The 15,954-nt window shown below is 35.8% G+C and overlaps 1 protein-coding gene across 2 annotated transcripts; it reads right to left on the minus strand.

Annotated features, from left to right (window-relative positions):
- Positions 1 to 15,781, minus strand: LOC109035843 (uncharacterized). 2 transcript variants are annotated; one of them, XM_072302638.1, is made up of 8 exons: positions 15,380 to 15,781; positions 13,162 to 13,518; positions 10,271 to 10,405; positions 9,159 to 9,460; positions 8,604 to 8,776; positions 7,937 to 8,067; positions 7,483 to 7,586; positions 1 to 6,290 (listed from the first exon to the last, which is right to left on the minus strand). In XM_072302638.1, the coding sequence occupies exons 2-8, from the start codon at positions 13,509 to 13,511 to the stop codon at positions 6,142 to 6,144; spliced, it is 1,344 nt and encodes a 447-aa protein (XP_072158739.1). In that variant the 5' UTR covers positions 13,512 to 13,518; positions 15,380 to 15,781; the 3' UTR covers positions 1 to 6,141. The 2 variants fall into 2 exon arrangements, with proteins under 2 accessions (XP_072158739.1, XP_018905193.1); XM_019049648.2 differs by having other exon boundaries at positions 7,937 to 8,073; positions 15,380 to 15,779.
- Between the last annotated feature and the right edge of the window lie 173 nt (positions 15,782 to 15,954).

Consider the following 15,954-nt stretch of genomic DNA (forward strand, 5'->3'; position numbering starts at 1 on the left):
TTGTCTTTTCAAGATAAAGTTTAATAATAAACTGACAAAATAATACAATACTATGCAAGTTCTTTTCTTCTCATACAAAACAAACGAATAGTGAGATCAAAGCAACGATAAGAAGCTGACAGCTTCGAACATAAATAATCACAACACGTAAATTCGGAGAGGTTGCTTGATTTTGATGTCTAGCATGTCCTCCAGAACAACACTATCGTTTCCTCAAGCACGCAGTTACTCGAAAAAGTTACTATAACTGGGGTATCAATCTCAAATAAAGCATGGTCATACATATACATCGCCTTAGAAGAACCAATTGTGAGAAAAATTTGAAGTTAGATAAATATTTTGACAGAAAAATGAACAAAATTTCTGGAAGGAATTCAGCAAAAAGTTGAAGAAATTTGATGACTTCAACTGCATTTGAGTCCATGGCGTACATTAATCATCATGAATATTTTACTATTATTTTAGTCTTACTAGCACTTATTGACAAACTATATCATGGAAAACCCAATTGGTTTACCAACCAACTCCAAAATCTCCTTTTCTAAAGGATATGAGTCATATTATGTCAGGATATGTCAGATATGAGTATTTTTAAACACTTTTATTCTTTTCTTTTGAGGCCTTTTGGGAGAGAATAGATTGGCATTTGAAAAGTCTCCAAGTAGCGTTAAATTCTGGATGCACAGGTATGTTATTGACATGTATAATGTTAGGTAGCTTGATAATGAGAAAAATCAGGAGAAAAAACTTTTATGCTTATTTATCTGGATTTTAATTTGGATTTTTTTTCTTTCTTTTTATCTAAAATGTTACTATGTTGAATTTTTTACCCTGGTTCTTTCATAGATTTTTCTGTACCTACTGTGGAAAAATATTATACATTTTGTGATCAACAAGAGGAAAATTTGCATTTGGAGGCACTCGTTATTTCACTGTGCTAGCGCAATATCACAGCAATTTAATTCTTTTCAGAGTAGGTGATTTTGAAGGATTTGTATAAGCTCATGACTGAAAAATTTCAACATCTCACACAAAAAAAAATCCAAGATATAAGCATCTTAATTCCTTAGGTATTCCGTTTCTGCCAGAACACAGTGCAGAGACCAATATAGTTCTCTAGGTATAATATGTTGTTCTCTGCAATATATTGTTGTGTTATGTAGCTTTTCAAGTTAAAACAATCTGGAAATAAAAAGCTTGTATGAATTGGGGTCATTTTCTCAAAAATAAAGACAATTATGAACAACACACATTTTTGGAGGGGCCAAAGCAGTTATTTAGAGGAGTTCCGACGGTTACCTCATTTTTTTTTCCTGGTGCACTTTATGAACATTCAGTGTGCCATTTAGACTATGAGTATTTTGCTTACACATTATGCTGCATACATTTTGACATGTTTTTATGAGGAAAACTACCTGTATACTGCGGCTAATAATAATAGAAAAATATTTAAATTTCAAATTCGTAAGAATTTCCACTATTAAAATATTGGTGAGACTTTTCACTTTAGAATTCTTTACTCAAGGCCAAATCTGTTAACGTCACCAGGCACACAACCTTCCTATAACTTAGTTATTATTTCAAATAAAAAAAAGTGTTTGCTTTGTTCAGATAAATAAAAGTGAAATGAAAGAAGAAGAAAAAGCTACCCACAAGGTTATGATCAATGTTGGAGATTTAAAATGTTTATTTCTAATAATGAAGTGCAAAAATATATTATTTACACTCTTTTCACTTCTTGTTAATAGTTGAGAGCCAGTTAGTTATGATTTCCGTACTGAACTAAGAACTAGATTTTTCCATTCCTAAAAATATATTTGTGAAACTAATTTTTTTAAGAGTATGAGCATAAAATGATACTGCTTTACTCTTCTTTGAAAACATAGGTCTCAGGAATTTAAGGAGTCAATTAACAAAAACACCGCCCAGCCTGTTTCAGAGTTGATGTCATTGAACTTCTAAACTAATTTGATATTCCAGACTTCAAACGCAAAATTTATCGAGAATAAAGTTTAAAATATTATGGTTTACATTCATATTAATAAAACCAATGCCTTGATTGACTCTCACTTGCTCCTATTACACTAAACATTCATCAGAAAGCTAAAGTTATCATTGACTTTCAATGTTTTAATGGGGGAGGATGAGTAACTGAATGCTCTAACATTGTGAAGAATTTATACTTCTCAAAACTCTAAAGTTACTTACAAATACATAAAGAGAAGAAAATAGGTCCATCCTTTATTGCTGCAAATGTATTCATCACAAAATATCAAACATCGAAGAAAAAAAAATCTACATTTGAATTAAAAAATTATTTGTAAAGCAAATGAATATCAAAGTTGTAAGAGCAGCAGAGAAAATGGACATTCAGGTACTAGAGCTTCCATAAGAAATTATTTTTCATGGAAATTCAGGGAAAATTCAGGGTTGCATTTTCGGGGGAGAAAATTGTTTTGGACCACAGCAGAAACATATTGATGGCCAAAGGGCGAAACCTTATATCTCCAATTGCGACGTTAGAAACTTCCTGTCATACTAAATTTTCTCTTCTGAGAACTAGTCAATGTGAAATCTTAAAAAATTTCTGTGATTTTTCTTTTTTGATAGTATGATTATCTGCACGAGTTTTAAGATGTAAATTTTGCTTGTTTCTCTTCAAAAAAAAAAAATAAAAATAAAAAAATAAGAGTGGAAATTTTGAAACATCACAATGGAATTATGTTGTTTTACACTTAGGTCATCGATATTTACAGTTAATGACCTTTTAGATTAGAGAATGTCCAAATTTACAGACGAACTTCATAAAAATTTTCTTTTTGTTTCTATCCAAAGTCAAATCTCAGTGCTTTAACCATTGAACTCGAAATTGCGCCAAGTGTTAGCCCAGAAGCACATACTTTCCTTTGACTTGAAATTATTTATTTTGCAATGTATGTGAAAAATGATATGAATGTATAAGAAGCTACCTAAAAACAAGGTCAAAAGATCCTCTTCTGCGAGATGGTATTGCCTTTTCTGAAGGGTTATGAGCCTTATATCTTCGGCAGTTCAAAAGTTACTGCATTTTTATGACATCCTTCAACAACAGCATGTCAAAGAAGGCGTTTAACCTTATTTTTTTCTCATTTGTAGTTCCTATCAAAGATCCTATCTTTGAATTCCTATCACAGTTAAAATTTCATTGTTACTCTTCAGTTCAATTTTTAATTTTTTTTATCATAAATGGCCCAGGGAACTTTGAGCACAGATGATCATAAAACATTGGAGAAAGCACTTTGGACTGTAACATGTAAATAACAGCCGCCATTTTAAGTCTCACGTCAGTCATACAGCCAGTTGAACTGGTCATAATAATACTGGAGCTTATGAGATTAACTACAAAAATGCAGGCTACCAAACGAGCAATACAATAGTTTCAAGATACACCATTAAAATATTATTTATTTATCCATCACCCTCCTCGAGTCATCCTCAATTTTTAGAATATTAGCTGCGGTTTTAATAGTTGATGACTAAAACTGAGGAAATTTCCTAGTAATGGGTCAGTGGCCTGATATTTCTGCAGTGATTAAAGATTGATCTCTGTTTCCCCCCAAAAAAACCCATTATGAAGCTAGAAAAAGCACTTCTAAGGGGAGAAAAAGCTTATTAAAATCAGATTGACCAGAGGCTGGCTGTCATGATGAAGTAACTGACTCCGTCTTTAACTGAGCTTCAGCCAATCATCAATTGCGGACTCCCTTGCCTGCCTACATCATCAGAGACCGCCAAAAATATTTTTCCGACTGATTCTAGATTTTGGCCCCTTCAAAATGAGTAGATAAAATCCAAAACAATTACTTACTGTGAGCTCAACTCACTCAGTACTTAAAGAAAATGAATTTAAAAAATAGGTGCCACCAACCCAATATTGTTTTTTTTTTTTTTTTAAAAAAAAAAAAAAAAATCTTCCAGTCTGATACGTTTATCTAAGTTAGTTACATACAAACTCATGCTGGATGAATACATTAACTTTTCAACTATGAGGAAAATTCATCCTGCAAGAGGGTGGCTACAAGATTGCTGGTAATGTTGCCTAGCAATATTTGCTTGGCGATACTACATTGCGTTGCTGCGTAGTATATCACAAGACAACATCCACAGTGCAACAGTGCAGAGACAATGTCTGGCAATGTTGCTAGTAATATTTCCGAGCATTGTCTACTGGCGGTGTTGTCTGTCAATAATTCTGGCAAAATGTAAAAATTTGTTGTAACAAATTACTTCATTGCCTCAGCAATATTGCTACAATATTTACTTGCAATTTGGATAAGATCTCAGGTTATGCTACAGCAATAATGTTAATATGTTACTTCACAATATTGTAGTCACCCTTTGTAATAATTCTGCAACATTGTACGTGCGCAATCATTGGACTGCTGGACAGAACACTGGTTTCAAAAATAACATAATTTGAAAATCAATGAAGCCACTTTGTAGATTTCTTTTTTGGGCTTGTAAGAAGTCATCTATTCAAGCTGTAGAATACAATTCTCTTAGGGTTCATTACGGAATGTTCAAAACGCTTATTCTATCTTTTAAACGCAGCACCCATTTCCCAATAAACTAATTAGCTATTTGCTTCAAAAGTGAAAATTACCAAATACACAACTAGTCAGCCTTCATATCACCACTTACAAACCCTCTGTCATAGATTAACTCATTGGCAAGTTAAGAATTTTCACAGAAGGAATATATTTCCAGTAAAAAGAGTATCAAAAATTTATAAGCTTGAGAGGAGCAGAGACAGGTGATCAAAAATCAGCTATTTCGAAAAGCAAAAAATAACTCACAAAACTGTCTAGCTCTGAGATAATTAATTAACCAAGTTAGATTGTGTTTGAAAAATGTTAAGGCTAGCTCAAGAGGCATTAAATATGAAAAGCGGGGAATATTTGAGTGGCAAAATTAAAAAAAAATAAAATTTGTACTTGAATGTTTGCTTTGTATGAAAGTAGAAGAGTAAAATTAGACTAGCAAAAACTTCCCTCCAGTAAACTTGCTTTGAGAACAAATATGTAAAGGATGAAAGATATGGAAAGAGAAAATGAAATCAGATTTTCAAAAGTACAAAATTTAGTTTTGTTGAGAGTTTTTAAGCCTTAATATTAAGCTCCCAAGACTAACAGGGAAAGCAAGAACAAACACATACTTAAAAACAGTTAATAAACCATGAATACATTACATGTTCATATACACTGTACAAAACTTGACACTTCCTATACTGCAATAAATAATATGATGAGTTAAGACAGTAAATAGCTAAGCAAGCTTCAACAAAGAGTTCTACAAGTTCACAGATGTACATACTGCAGTGTCAAAGCTTCAAAATATTCTGGTTCCATAACCGACAGATTCAGTTTTAAAGGGCTGCATCTTTGCAACAATTTAGCAAAATTTTCTAATTTTTATTTCAGCTCTCAAAATGGGGATGTGTATAGTACGTGGGGTATCCCCCCCACCCAAATGCAACCTTCAACCAAGTTCTAACCGATCCTTCTGATCAGCGGCTGCTCAGCAAAAGAGCAGCAGCACACTGCATGACATTACTATGCAGCAGATTGGATGAGCTTCTCCCTTTACTTTTCTCTTGTTTTCATTTTACTCTAGTTGTGCAATGGCTGCATCTATTTCATCTGATCTCACTCTTTCCTTTAGGAAAATTTCACAGGTTATTGTGTGCCTTGGTATGCTAGGATCATTCACTGCAAGTTTTGAGCCGGAGTAATTTAGCACGCAGAAATCGTGGATGCTAGTTTGGCTGTCACTATAAACGGAAGCTTGAAAAATCTTGGGGAGAGGAGAAACATTTTTTTTTCTTTGTAAAACACCTCAAAAAAACAAGGAGTTTACTACTACAGGGGCTTAAAATATACAGGTGAATACCTACAGGGTGAATTTAATTTTCAGTTGATAGTTTTGCTGTATTTATTGACACCTTTTTTTTCTGAAGTGTTGTCCTTAAACTTCATTTTAATTAACTTTTATCCTTGAAGTTAAATAAAAAATTGATGAGACAAACAATTGAACAAATTAGAAGCGAGCTAGGAGGCAAAGTAATATTTAGTTACACACATTCTGTTGCTGCTCTGAGAAAACTTAGCTGGATTTATGTGATAACCCATAAAACTTTGGTCGCATGGAGCCTTGAATTGATTCTTGAGCACTACTTTGAGAAGTCCATCCAAGATTTTGAAAGAAGTCATTGCGGACACTACTATCTGACACATCAACGCTCATGCCAACATCTAAAGGGGGGGAAATGATCGGAATATAATTAACATGGTGCCACTAACAGTGAGATTAGAAAAAAAAATATTGCATTCAATGTCCTTTGTATCAGCTTAAATATTTTTCTACAAGTCTTTCGTTGTTATTAAATGAAAAACAACTTAATCAGCCAAAATACACATAATAATAGAACAACTTAATTTGGGGAAAAGGCTGCAAAAAAAGAACAAAGGATACAAAACCCAGAACGTTTCAAAAGAGTTACAATTTCATTTTCAACTGGAAAATAAATTAAAATTGATTTTGCTTTGATTTTGCTGCACTGTGCCGAGTCTGTTTACCTGGTAATCAGTCTCGGTCTTGCAATAACAGCATAGCGACGGCTCGTTTTTATTTTTAATTTATTTTCCCGTTGAAAATGAAATTGAAACTATTTTGAAACGTTCCGGGTTTTGTTTATCCTTTGTTCTTTTTTTGCAGCCTTTTCCCCAAATTAAGTTGTTCTGTTGTTATTAAAACTTTTCTGAGCCAAGGTTTGGAGGTTTGAGCTGAGCTGATGCCATGGAGTGGAGGAGGCTGTACCTGTTTATTCGGCTCCAGCTGGTGTTGCCACCTCATAGAAAAATTACAGAAAGTTATAGTGAAGCAGCCACCTCCAGGCCTAGCTGCAGAATCTTACAAGACAGTAACTCTAATAAAAGAATAAAAAAAAATAGATTCACTGTTATACTTCAAAACTTGCCCAGCTTATCTGGCACGAGCTCTTTCATCTTTTCTCGACACATGCAATACTTAAGGCTTCCTCAGAATAAAGGAAGAAAAATGGCATTTTTCCTTTTGTTTTAAAAAAAAAATTATATATGTGATGAATTGGAATAAAATTAGTCGAATTTGATTTTGCAAAAAAAGATCACTGACACCCAAGCTTTACAACATCAGTTGAAACTTTTTAGAATCCATACAACTTAATATAAATGGATTAAAGTCACAACTCATTTATTTAAAAAAGACTAAAATGTCACTTCCTGTTTCCATCCACTGGAGGCTTTAACTGGAGAGGAACTGATTAGGCTCCAATATTTCTTGCTATTTTTTTCATATTTTGTAAAGAATATTGGCAGGATTTTATGGCCTTGTGCAGAAAATTTTAATATGCTGTAATTTGGTGAGCAGAGAAAAAATTGAGAAATTGTATGAATGGACACATACCCATTAATGAATTCGGCTGATGAGGGGGCGTCTTTCTTCTTTTCTTATAATCATTGATGGTTTGTAAACTAGAGAGAGACAGCGGTTCTATGCGCATGATGTTGCTGTGAAGAAAAACAGATTGATGAAAATATATGCTCAATCAAACCCTGAAAAGTTTAGGCAAAAAACATAACTTTCCCCTGTAATTGCCCTTTGAATTTCTTCAATTACCTTATTCCTTAACGTTAAACTCAACGTCCTCGAGAAGATTCTGATGGTGATACATCCTTCAAAAGACTCGAATCTTGCTCCTTTTGAAAGTATTTGAAGTTTTGTTTCCTAGCCTCTACAGAAATTACATTACATTCAATGCACTTTTTCATAAGTTTTCACCTAGGAGAATGTTAAAATGTACTGCTTCATATTTTTTCCTTTTCCTTTAAAACTTCATACAACAAAAAATTGTAAATACCTTAATTCAGTTTGGGATGGATCCTGAAGAAACTGTGACAGTTTCTCATTAGCCGAGGAAAGAATGTTAAACGGTGGCTTCATAGAGCGCATCCTTGTCTTCCATCTTCTACTTCGAATTTCATTGTCTCCCTTTACCTGCGAGAGAAGAAACAAGAAAATTAGAAATACAACTGAACAGTAAAGTCACCTTAAAACTGTCAACAAATGATGATTGATCATAATTTCCTTGCACTTCTTAGCCATCTTAATGGTGTAGTTGGACCAAAATCAGTGACTTTTCAGGTTCATTGGATAAAACTAAAATCAGAGTTCTGCAAGCTTTGAACTTAGAAAATAAAGCAAATAGTTGATTATTATTTTTTGCAAATAAAAATAATCATCAAAGTGAAAAAAATTAGAGACGCTTTTCCCAAAATATCAGGGAACTAACAGTACCAAAACCAATGTAATTTAGATTCGAGGTAACATTAGCTGTTACGGAAAATTACTAGCCATAAGAATAATTTCGTATCTGAAAATTTGCTTTGACAATCATAATTCACATGACAGCCTATTTTGAGGTGTTGAGACATTTTTGCACGGAAATCAATGCAAGTCAAATTTAGGTCAGATTTGACCTCTTACAAAATTAGCTCATGACTGGCACACTACAGGAAATAACTTACCAAGCCTTGGGTAAACACACGGTAGCGGACTTTGGCATCATCGCTGAGTGAACCTGTGAGAATTTGGTGGAATGTTGAATCAACTGTCATATCATCATCTCGATCAGAGTCTTCCCACCAGCCATGACTCCCTCCGACGGCTTCCCCAAAAGCATCACTCTGCTCGTCATCGCCTGAAACAAAGAGAACATCAAAGTATCAACACTGCAAGAAATTAGAAGATAAATTCTTGTCTGTAAATGTGTTTTACAAACTTTTTGCTTCAGACTTACATGCATATTGATATTCGGAGTACAGCAAGCTGCCTAGATGGGGTCAGCAACAAATTCATAACAGAAGATTTTCTTGGGAAAATACTGAAATTTACTTTTAAAAAAATTTTCGCTAAGAGATTTGCAATGCAAGATTTATATTCCTTTATTTCGTTATTCAGTTGATCAATTTTTTTTTTTTAAATTAAAAAAAAAATCTCCTATGAATGTTCCTAGACAATGAATGTGAATCAATATATACAGAACTTTGTCACGTTAAAATGCATGTGGTTTTTTCATTTACCTTCTCTACCTTCATCATTTGTAAAAACACCATTGTCGCTCTCAGAGGAGCTTAGACTGCTTGAAGATACAGTCGGGTGGATGAAACCTGCCATGTCCATAGGTGTTTGGTGAGCTGGAGACGAAGGATAAGTAGGAATTGAACTTGGCAGAGGGTCATCCCTGATAGAGAGTTTACTAAGAGCGAGAGGTACTCTGGGACTTGACGGCGAGGTGTCACACTCCATACTGCTACTCATTGCTGGTGGTCTTTCTCTGGCACTTCGCTTCCTTTTCCCGCAGCCTGATATGACACTGCACAATCTAAAAGACAACAGTATTTAAATTATAAAAAAAAAAAACCGGAGAAGAAAAACACATCAAGGGCATTCGAAAGATACTAAGGAGTAGATCAAGACGTTTCAGAAATAGTGAAGGACTTCGGCATTCGATAAATACTAAGGAGTAGATCAAGACTTTCAGAAATAGTGAAGGACTTCGAATGAAAGGAAAGCAGTAAGAAATCATTAATTCTGGCTCATCCATTAATGCACCTATCTATAATGGGAAAATCAAAGTGAGAGGGAAGAAAGAAGAACAGAAAAAAAAGAGGTGAAGAACAGAAAGCAGAAGTGGAGAAAGAACAGAAGGAGGAGGGAGAGCGAGAAGGAAAGAAAGAAAAAAGAAGCAGAAGGAGAGGAGAAAGAAAGGAGGAGGAAAAGAAAGGAACGAAGCGAAAAAGGAAAAGGGGAAAAATATGATGAGGAAAACGGAAAAGGAGAGGAGGAGGAATAAAAGAAAAAGATGAAAAAGAAGAGAAGGAGAAAGAAAAGAAAGAAAACGGGAGGAAGGGAGAGGAAAAAGAAAGAGAAGAGGGAGAATAATTAGAAGAACATAGACAAAGGGACAATTAATTGGGGAAAAAAGAAGAAAACAGTAACAGAAAGGAAACAGAAAAGCAAGATGGGTGGTTTAACTGAGTCTGATTGGACTACATTTTGCAATTGAGAACATCTTGTCGCCATTAGTTTCTCTATGCAGACAGGTGCTTTTGTGGGTAGGCAAGAAAAAATGGCCCCTAATTGCAGAAAGTAGCTCAATTACAATGACTTAAATTAGAAGCTGTTCTTATACCTGTTATCACAGTTAGTGGAGTGTCTGAGAACTCGTTTCTTTTTTCCTAGCCCATATGGGAGACAAGCAGAAATAGAGCGGGAGGGCAAAGCAATCATATCACCATCCACTGCCATTCTTTTGAATTTCCGCTTCCTATAAGCAAAAAATAAGAATCTGATTATTGATCTTACCTACCAACAAACTAAAAACTGAGTAGATACATACTCTGACAAATGTTTGAAGTTAGACTAAAACTTAGATTTTATAGATTTTATAAGTGCATATTCTGCCTCTGAACTATAATTTGGTGCGAAGTATGAATGTTTACAAAACAATGCATTTTTCAAGTTTTATTCTACTTTAATGTGATGAGAAAAAGGTCCATGAAGTAAGCAAAAATTAGTGCAAAATACCAAAATGCAAAGGACATTTTTCAATTTTTAGGGAAGCTTTTGAACAAAAAAGTTGATTTTTAGTGTAAAAGGTGGAAGGTATAAAACAGAACTTGGAGGAGGCAGAGACTTTCCGACCTCAAGACCTAGCCTCATGTCATAGAGAAAAAAAGGAGGTGTTTGCATTTCGGGCATCTTGGAATTTTTTGATGACTTGATGACGTAGGTGGGTACAGCGACGTTTAGCTAAATATGAAAAACGGACCATAATGTCCGATTTTTTTACTTAAATCAACTCATTATATAATTTCAAGCACTTTTTATAGAATGACTTTTTTCCTTAAATTACACCATTTCCAAGAAAATCGACAGGATAAAAACGTCGCTGTACCCACCTACGTCATCAAGTCATCAAAAAATTCCAAGATGCCCGAAATGCAAACACCTCCTTTTTTTTCTCTATGGCCTCATGTAATGGGGAAAGCCCTGCAAGATAAACATGGAGGAGGGCTTTCAGATATTTTCTTTTTTACCATGTTTACGAAGAACTGAAGAGGTAAAGCTTAATTTCCTCGGGGAGATAAGTTTTTTTCCTGTTTTTTTTCTTTCCTTTTTTTTGACAAGCATAACATGCTGCTGTAGAAACATTCAGACCTGAGCGATAGGTGGGCAATGAGAGGGCAGGGATCTAAAACTAAAAATTTCTGGCAAACCTAATTCAAGGAACGGCCACTAACAAGGGGAACTTCCCAAGTTGCCGCCTCCGATCAGGCTGAAAAAGTTCGCACCAACTCTTTGGGTGAATTTACTGGACCAATATTTTTTTGTTTTATCCAATGCCCCATCTTGGAAACACCCCAAAAAATTCCGAAAAGTCTTGCTTTGAGCGCTCGAGTCTATATATGCAGTTTAGCAGCACCATTCTCACATCAGATGGTGGCTCTGCGGTAAAAAGCTCGCCTCAAGAGCAGGCAGTCCAAGGTTCGATTTCTGGTTCAAGCATGGTGTCTAATTTTTACGATCAAATTTAATATTCTCTCACATTTTCTACAACAGCTCTTCACATCGAGTCACATTTAATACATTGGAACTTAAAACATCACTTAATTTTCAACCATCACCAAACACAAATTGATCAATGACTTCTTCAATTAGAGGTATAAACGCTTTTTTTCTTTTCTTTTTTTTTTGTCACAGACGCGATTATTTTGCCAATCACTGTTCTTTCACATCAGCCGACGATCCGCCCCCTTACACTAACATATTTCTCCGGATCACCCGTATGCGTCTTTACGTACCCGTTTTCTCGTCATTATCCATAGAATAATAATGAAAAATTACTTCGAAAATTCAAATTAAAAATGCTGCTGTATGATTATATAACGGCATACGGGTGATTGGGAGAAATATGTTGGTGTGAGGGGGCAGGGCGGGTCGTTGGCTAATGTGAGAGAACAGTGATTGGTGAAATAATCGCACACATGACAAAAAAAAGAAAAAACGTCTATACCTCTAGTTGAAGAAGTCATTGATCATTGATTAATTTGTGTTTACTGATGGTTGAAAATTAATTGATGTTTTAAGTTCCAATGTATTAAATATGATTCGATGTGAAGAGCTGTTGTAGAAAATGTGTGAGAATATAAAATTTAATCGTAAAAATTAGACAACATGCCCAGGAATCAAACCTGGGACTGCCCGCTCATGGGGCGAGCGCTTTACTGCAGAGCCACCATCTAATGTGAGGATGTTGCTGCTAAACTGCATGCTGAAATAAATTCATCCAAAGAGTTGGTACGAATTTTTTCAGCCCGATCGGTGGCGGCAACTTGGGAAGCTCCCCTTGTAAGTGTTGATGTATCAACAAGTCAAAATTGAAATGCCAAGTCAGGATGAAAACAGTCTGGCCAAAAATCAGTATTTTCACGATACTTTTTCAGTAAGGATGTACAACCCCAAGAAATTGAGTGCCTTCTCAACAGAAAAATTAAGAGCTTCTTCAATTTCTCCATTCGACAAAATTTGACAAATTTCGAAAATTTGAAATTCTTACTCGAATTGTGACAAAAATGACATAGCCACAAAATGTCATTGATGCTTGAAGATCAACTGACTGCATATTTACGATCTTGCAGGCAAATACTACTCTAAGAATCAACACGCAGGGATTGCACATTTTCTGCACTAAATTAAAAAACATGCATGGTGTGAAGGACAAAATTCCGGACCTCCTTGCAGAATTTCCGCACTTAGTACTTCCAGACTGACTTTAAAAAATCCGTAGTATTTCTGGACTTACCAACCTAGTAGACACCCTGCAGGTATGTGAGTATGTCAAGGATTAATATATTTGTTGTCATAAATTAAATCAGAAGAAATTATATTAAGGCAAATCAATCTGAGCTAAAAATAAGAAACTTCCCATGGAGGTATCACCCACACCAAGGAAATTCTTCAAAGCTCTTCATTCAAAAATTATGAACAAGAAACTCCTAGGTAAATTACTCATAAGCTTACCTTCTAGTGCTTGGTCGAAGAGGAGAGAAATTTTCATTGACTGAGTCAGACTCAAGATTGGTGTGAACACAAGATTTCTTGAAGGAAGTCAGAGAATATGGCACACCACTTGTATCATCTGAATCGCTTTGATGCAGACTTGAAGTTGCTTTGTTATCTTTGGAGTTACTGCTCGAGTCATCACTCCTTGGTCGTTGCCACGCAAAGGGAGGCAAACTTCCTGTGGACCGAGTTCGACGCCTGGTGCCCCATGGTTTTCTTCTAACATTCTGTATAGAGGAACTCGCTGTCCCAGACACTACTTCAGTGGTCATATTGGAAGAAGAGCACTGCTTCAAAACGCCTTCCATTCAAGACCTTGAAAAATATGTTAACGAAAATTAATAAACTTAATTATATGGGACCTGCTATTTCCTCCTGTTTAGAGAATAATGTGTGGACATGGCTACAAACAGAATACAAGCAAGAGTAAAAAGAGTTCATAATTACACAATTCTAACAACACCAAGTACTTACGCCTACCAACACCTTTAATTTTGGAACAAGTAAGGAGCCTGCAACTGATGGACGAGTATCAAAAAATCAAAGGAAAATAAATTCATCGTAATAATATTTGTAAATCCACCCAATACCTCAAAGAACTTATTTTCTGGCCTTAGCTCAAGCTGTTGCTTGACGATTACTAACTTCGAATGAAGAATAAGCAGTGGTATGATTTGGGAACTCTCCAAATGCTGACGCCTGACAATACGCTCATTTCGGTTTTCTCTTTACGGTCAGGGGCGTACTGGGACCCTCAAAGGGGCGCGGAACAGACACTTTGAGCGCGCCACCACAGGGGGGTCTGGGGGGGGGGGGGATTCCCCCATTACGGAGGGGAAAAATTTTGAAAAACATAACCTTTTCAAACGCAGTTTTAAGCCATTCTGAAGAAAAAATGAATGAAAAATGGTTTCGCATATAATAGTCACTATACGTGGTTTCAAATGAGGAAAATTGTACCACAAGGAGACTTCCCCGCTCCGCTTCGCACTTCCACCTTCGCCGCACCAACCTGCCTTGTTCTCTTACGCAGTTGTCCGGAAAGGGGTGCCCTGTCTCTAAATAAGAAAGCATGCTCTCTCTTAACAAGAAGGCGCCCTTTTAAAAAGGAGGCGCCCTCTTACATCTTCATTGTTGCATGATTATTATTTTTTTTTTCATTTTCTGGAAAGCAATAGGGCAATAGGGCGCCACGGCGCCTGGGCAGGAGGGCGCACCGGGACACGTCCCGGTAGGCCAGTCCGCCCTGTTTATGGTATGTAACAAAAACTGGTTCTGGAACCAGCAAGTTTTGAAAACAAACAAAAAATTCTCCTGTCTATTTAAAGACATACTTCCAATGCTAGAGCATCTTGCGACAGCACGCGAGATACAACTGTGTGTGTAAGATTATACAGTGCAAAGGGAAGGAAGTAGTGATTATTACTTGGAGGTGTCTTCAGATAAGTTCGCCATTCTTTACTTTTGGTTAGCAAGCACAGACAACGAATTTAAGCCTCTGCACAGACCATCCTTTGCTAGTATTCATCTTAAAAACATCCATCTCATGATCATATCGTAAGAAAACTACTGATTAATTGTGATCCGCGACTTTGAGGTGGTTGTTACTTCTGTGTGGCTAAAAATTGAAGTAGTACAAGGTTTGAAGGTATTAAAAAACCTGTTCGAGCTTGAGTTCTCGTTTCTGTGAGAGTCAGATGCTTTCATGTGGATGGTAGTGAAGCGAAAACGCCTGCAAACCGAAAGTAAACAATGGCCAACTTATCTGACGACACCTCCACCAACTGCTGAAGGGATTGAGTTCGTTTAATAAGTAAAAGTTTAGACTATGTCAATCTCTAATCACCACTCAGCAGATTAAGACATGCAACCAAATGACACTTTAATGAGTGGTGACATAAACAATTTTTGGCTTTAGTCTTAACATACAATGAATGAGCTCCAAGTCTAACTGTGTGCATCATCATTTACACAAATTGTTGCACCAGGTTATCAACTAAAATGAAGAAGTCTATTAATTGCAACAAATGGATTATATCATGCATTAAACTAAGTGGTGAAAACTGATGGTGACGATGAGATTTTCTTAAAGTTATGGTTGTAAACAAACAGGTCCTTTGAACTGTCCTGAGGCTAGTAAATATTGGACGCAGAAGTTTGAGTGACCGATACTTACTAAGATTTGTGAATAGAGATTACTGATTACAAGCAGACCACGCAGGAATAGGGCGTCATGAAACCCATCGGTACAGCCTCAATGAAATGTTTATCTGCACAAAAAACACCGTTAAAATCGAATAAAAGGTGTTTGATAAAAACTGGCAGGTCCACTGGCACTGGGCGCCAGAATTCTCAACCCATTTTTTCCGATATTGAAGATTAAAACATGTTCCTTGACGAGGACATAGAGGGTAACAAATTCGTGCAATGTAACGAACAAACGCGATGGGCACTACACAAAGGAGAGATTCTTGCTGATGAATTGCAATAAATTATTAACAACAAGCGAATTCTTTGAAAAACAAGAACTTCTAAGGTCTAAGCCACCATCTTGCTGCTTGCCGAGTTATAATCAGCTGATGCAGATGTCGAACAGTATAAAAAGCATGCTTCCATATTGATGACGCAATCAAAAGAAATTTGCAGAAAATTATGTTGCCAGATTGTGACTAATGTTCAGTGTTTTCAATTTTTTAATACAGTTATTTCGTTATTTCTTACAAAAAAGTATTTTCTGTGTTTAACACAGTA

The sequence above is a fragment of the Bemisia tabaci genome, chromosome 7 (assembly GCF_918797505.1).
Source record: "Bemisia tabaci chromosome 7, PGI_BMITA_v3".
Taxonomy (NCBI): domain Eukaryota; kingdom Metazoa; phylum Arthropoda; class Insecta; order Hemiptera; family Aleyrodidae; genus Bemisia; species Bemisia tabaci.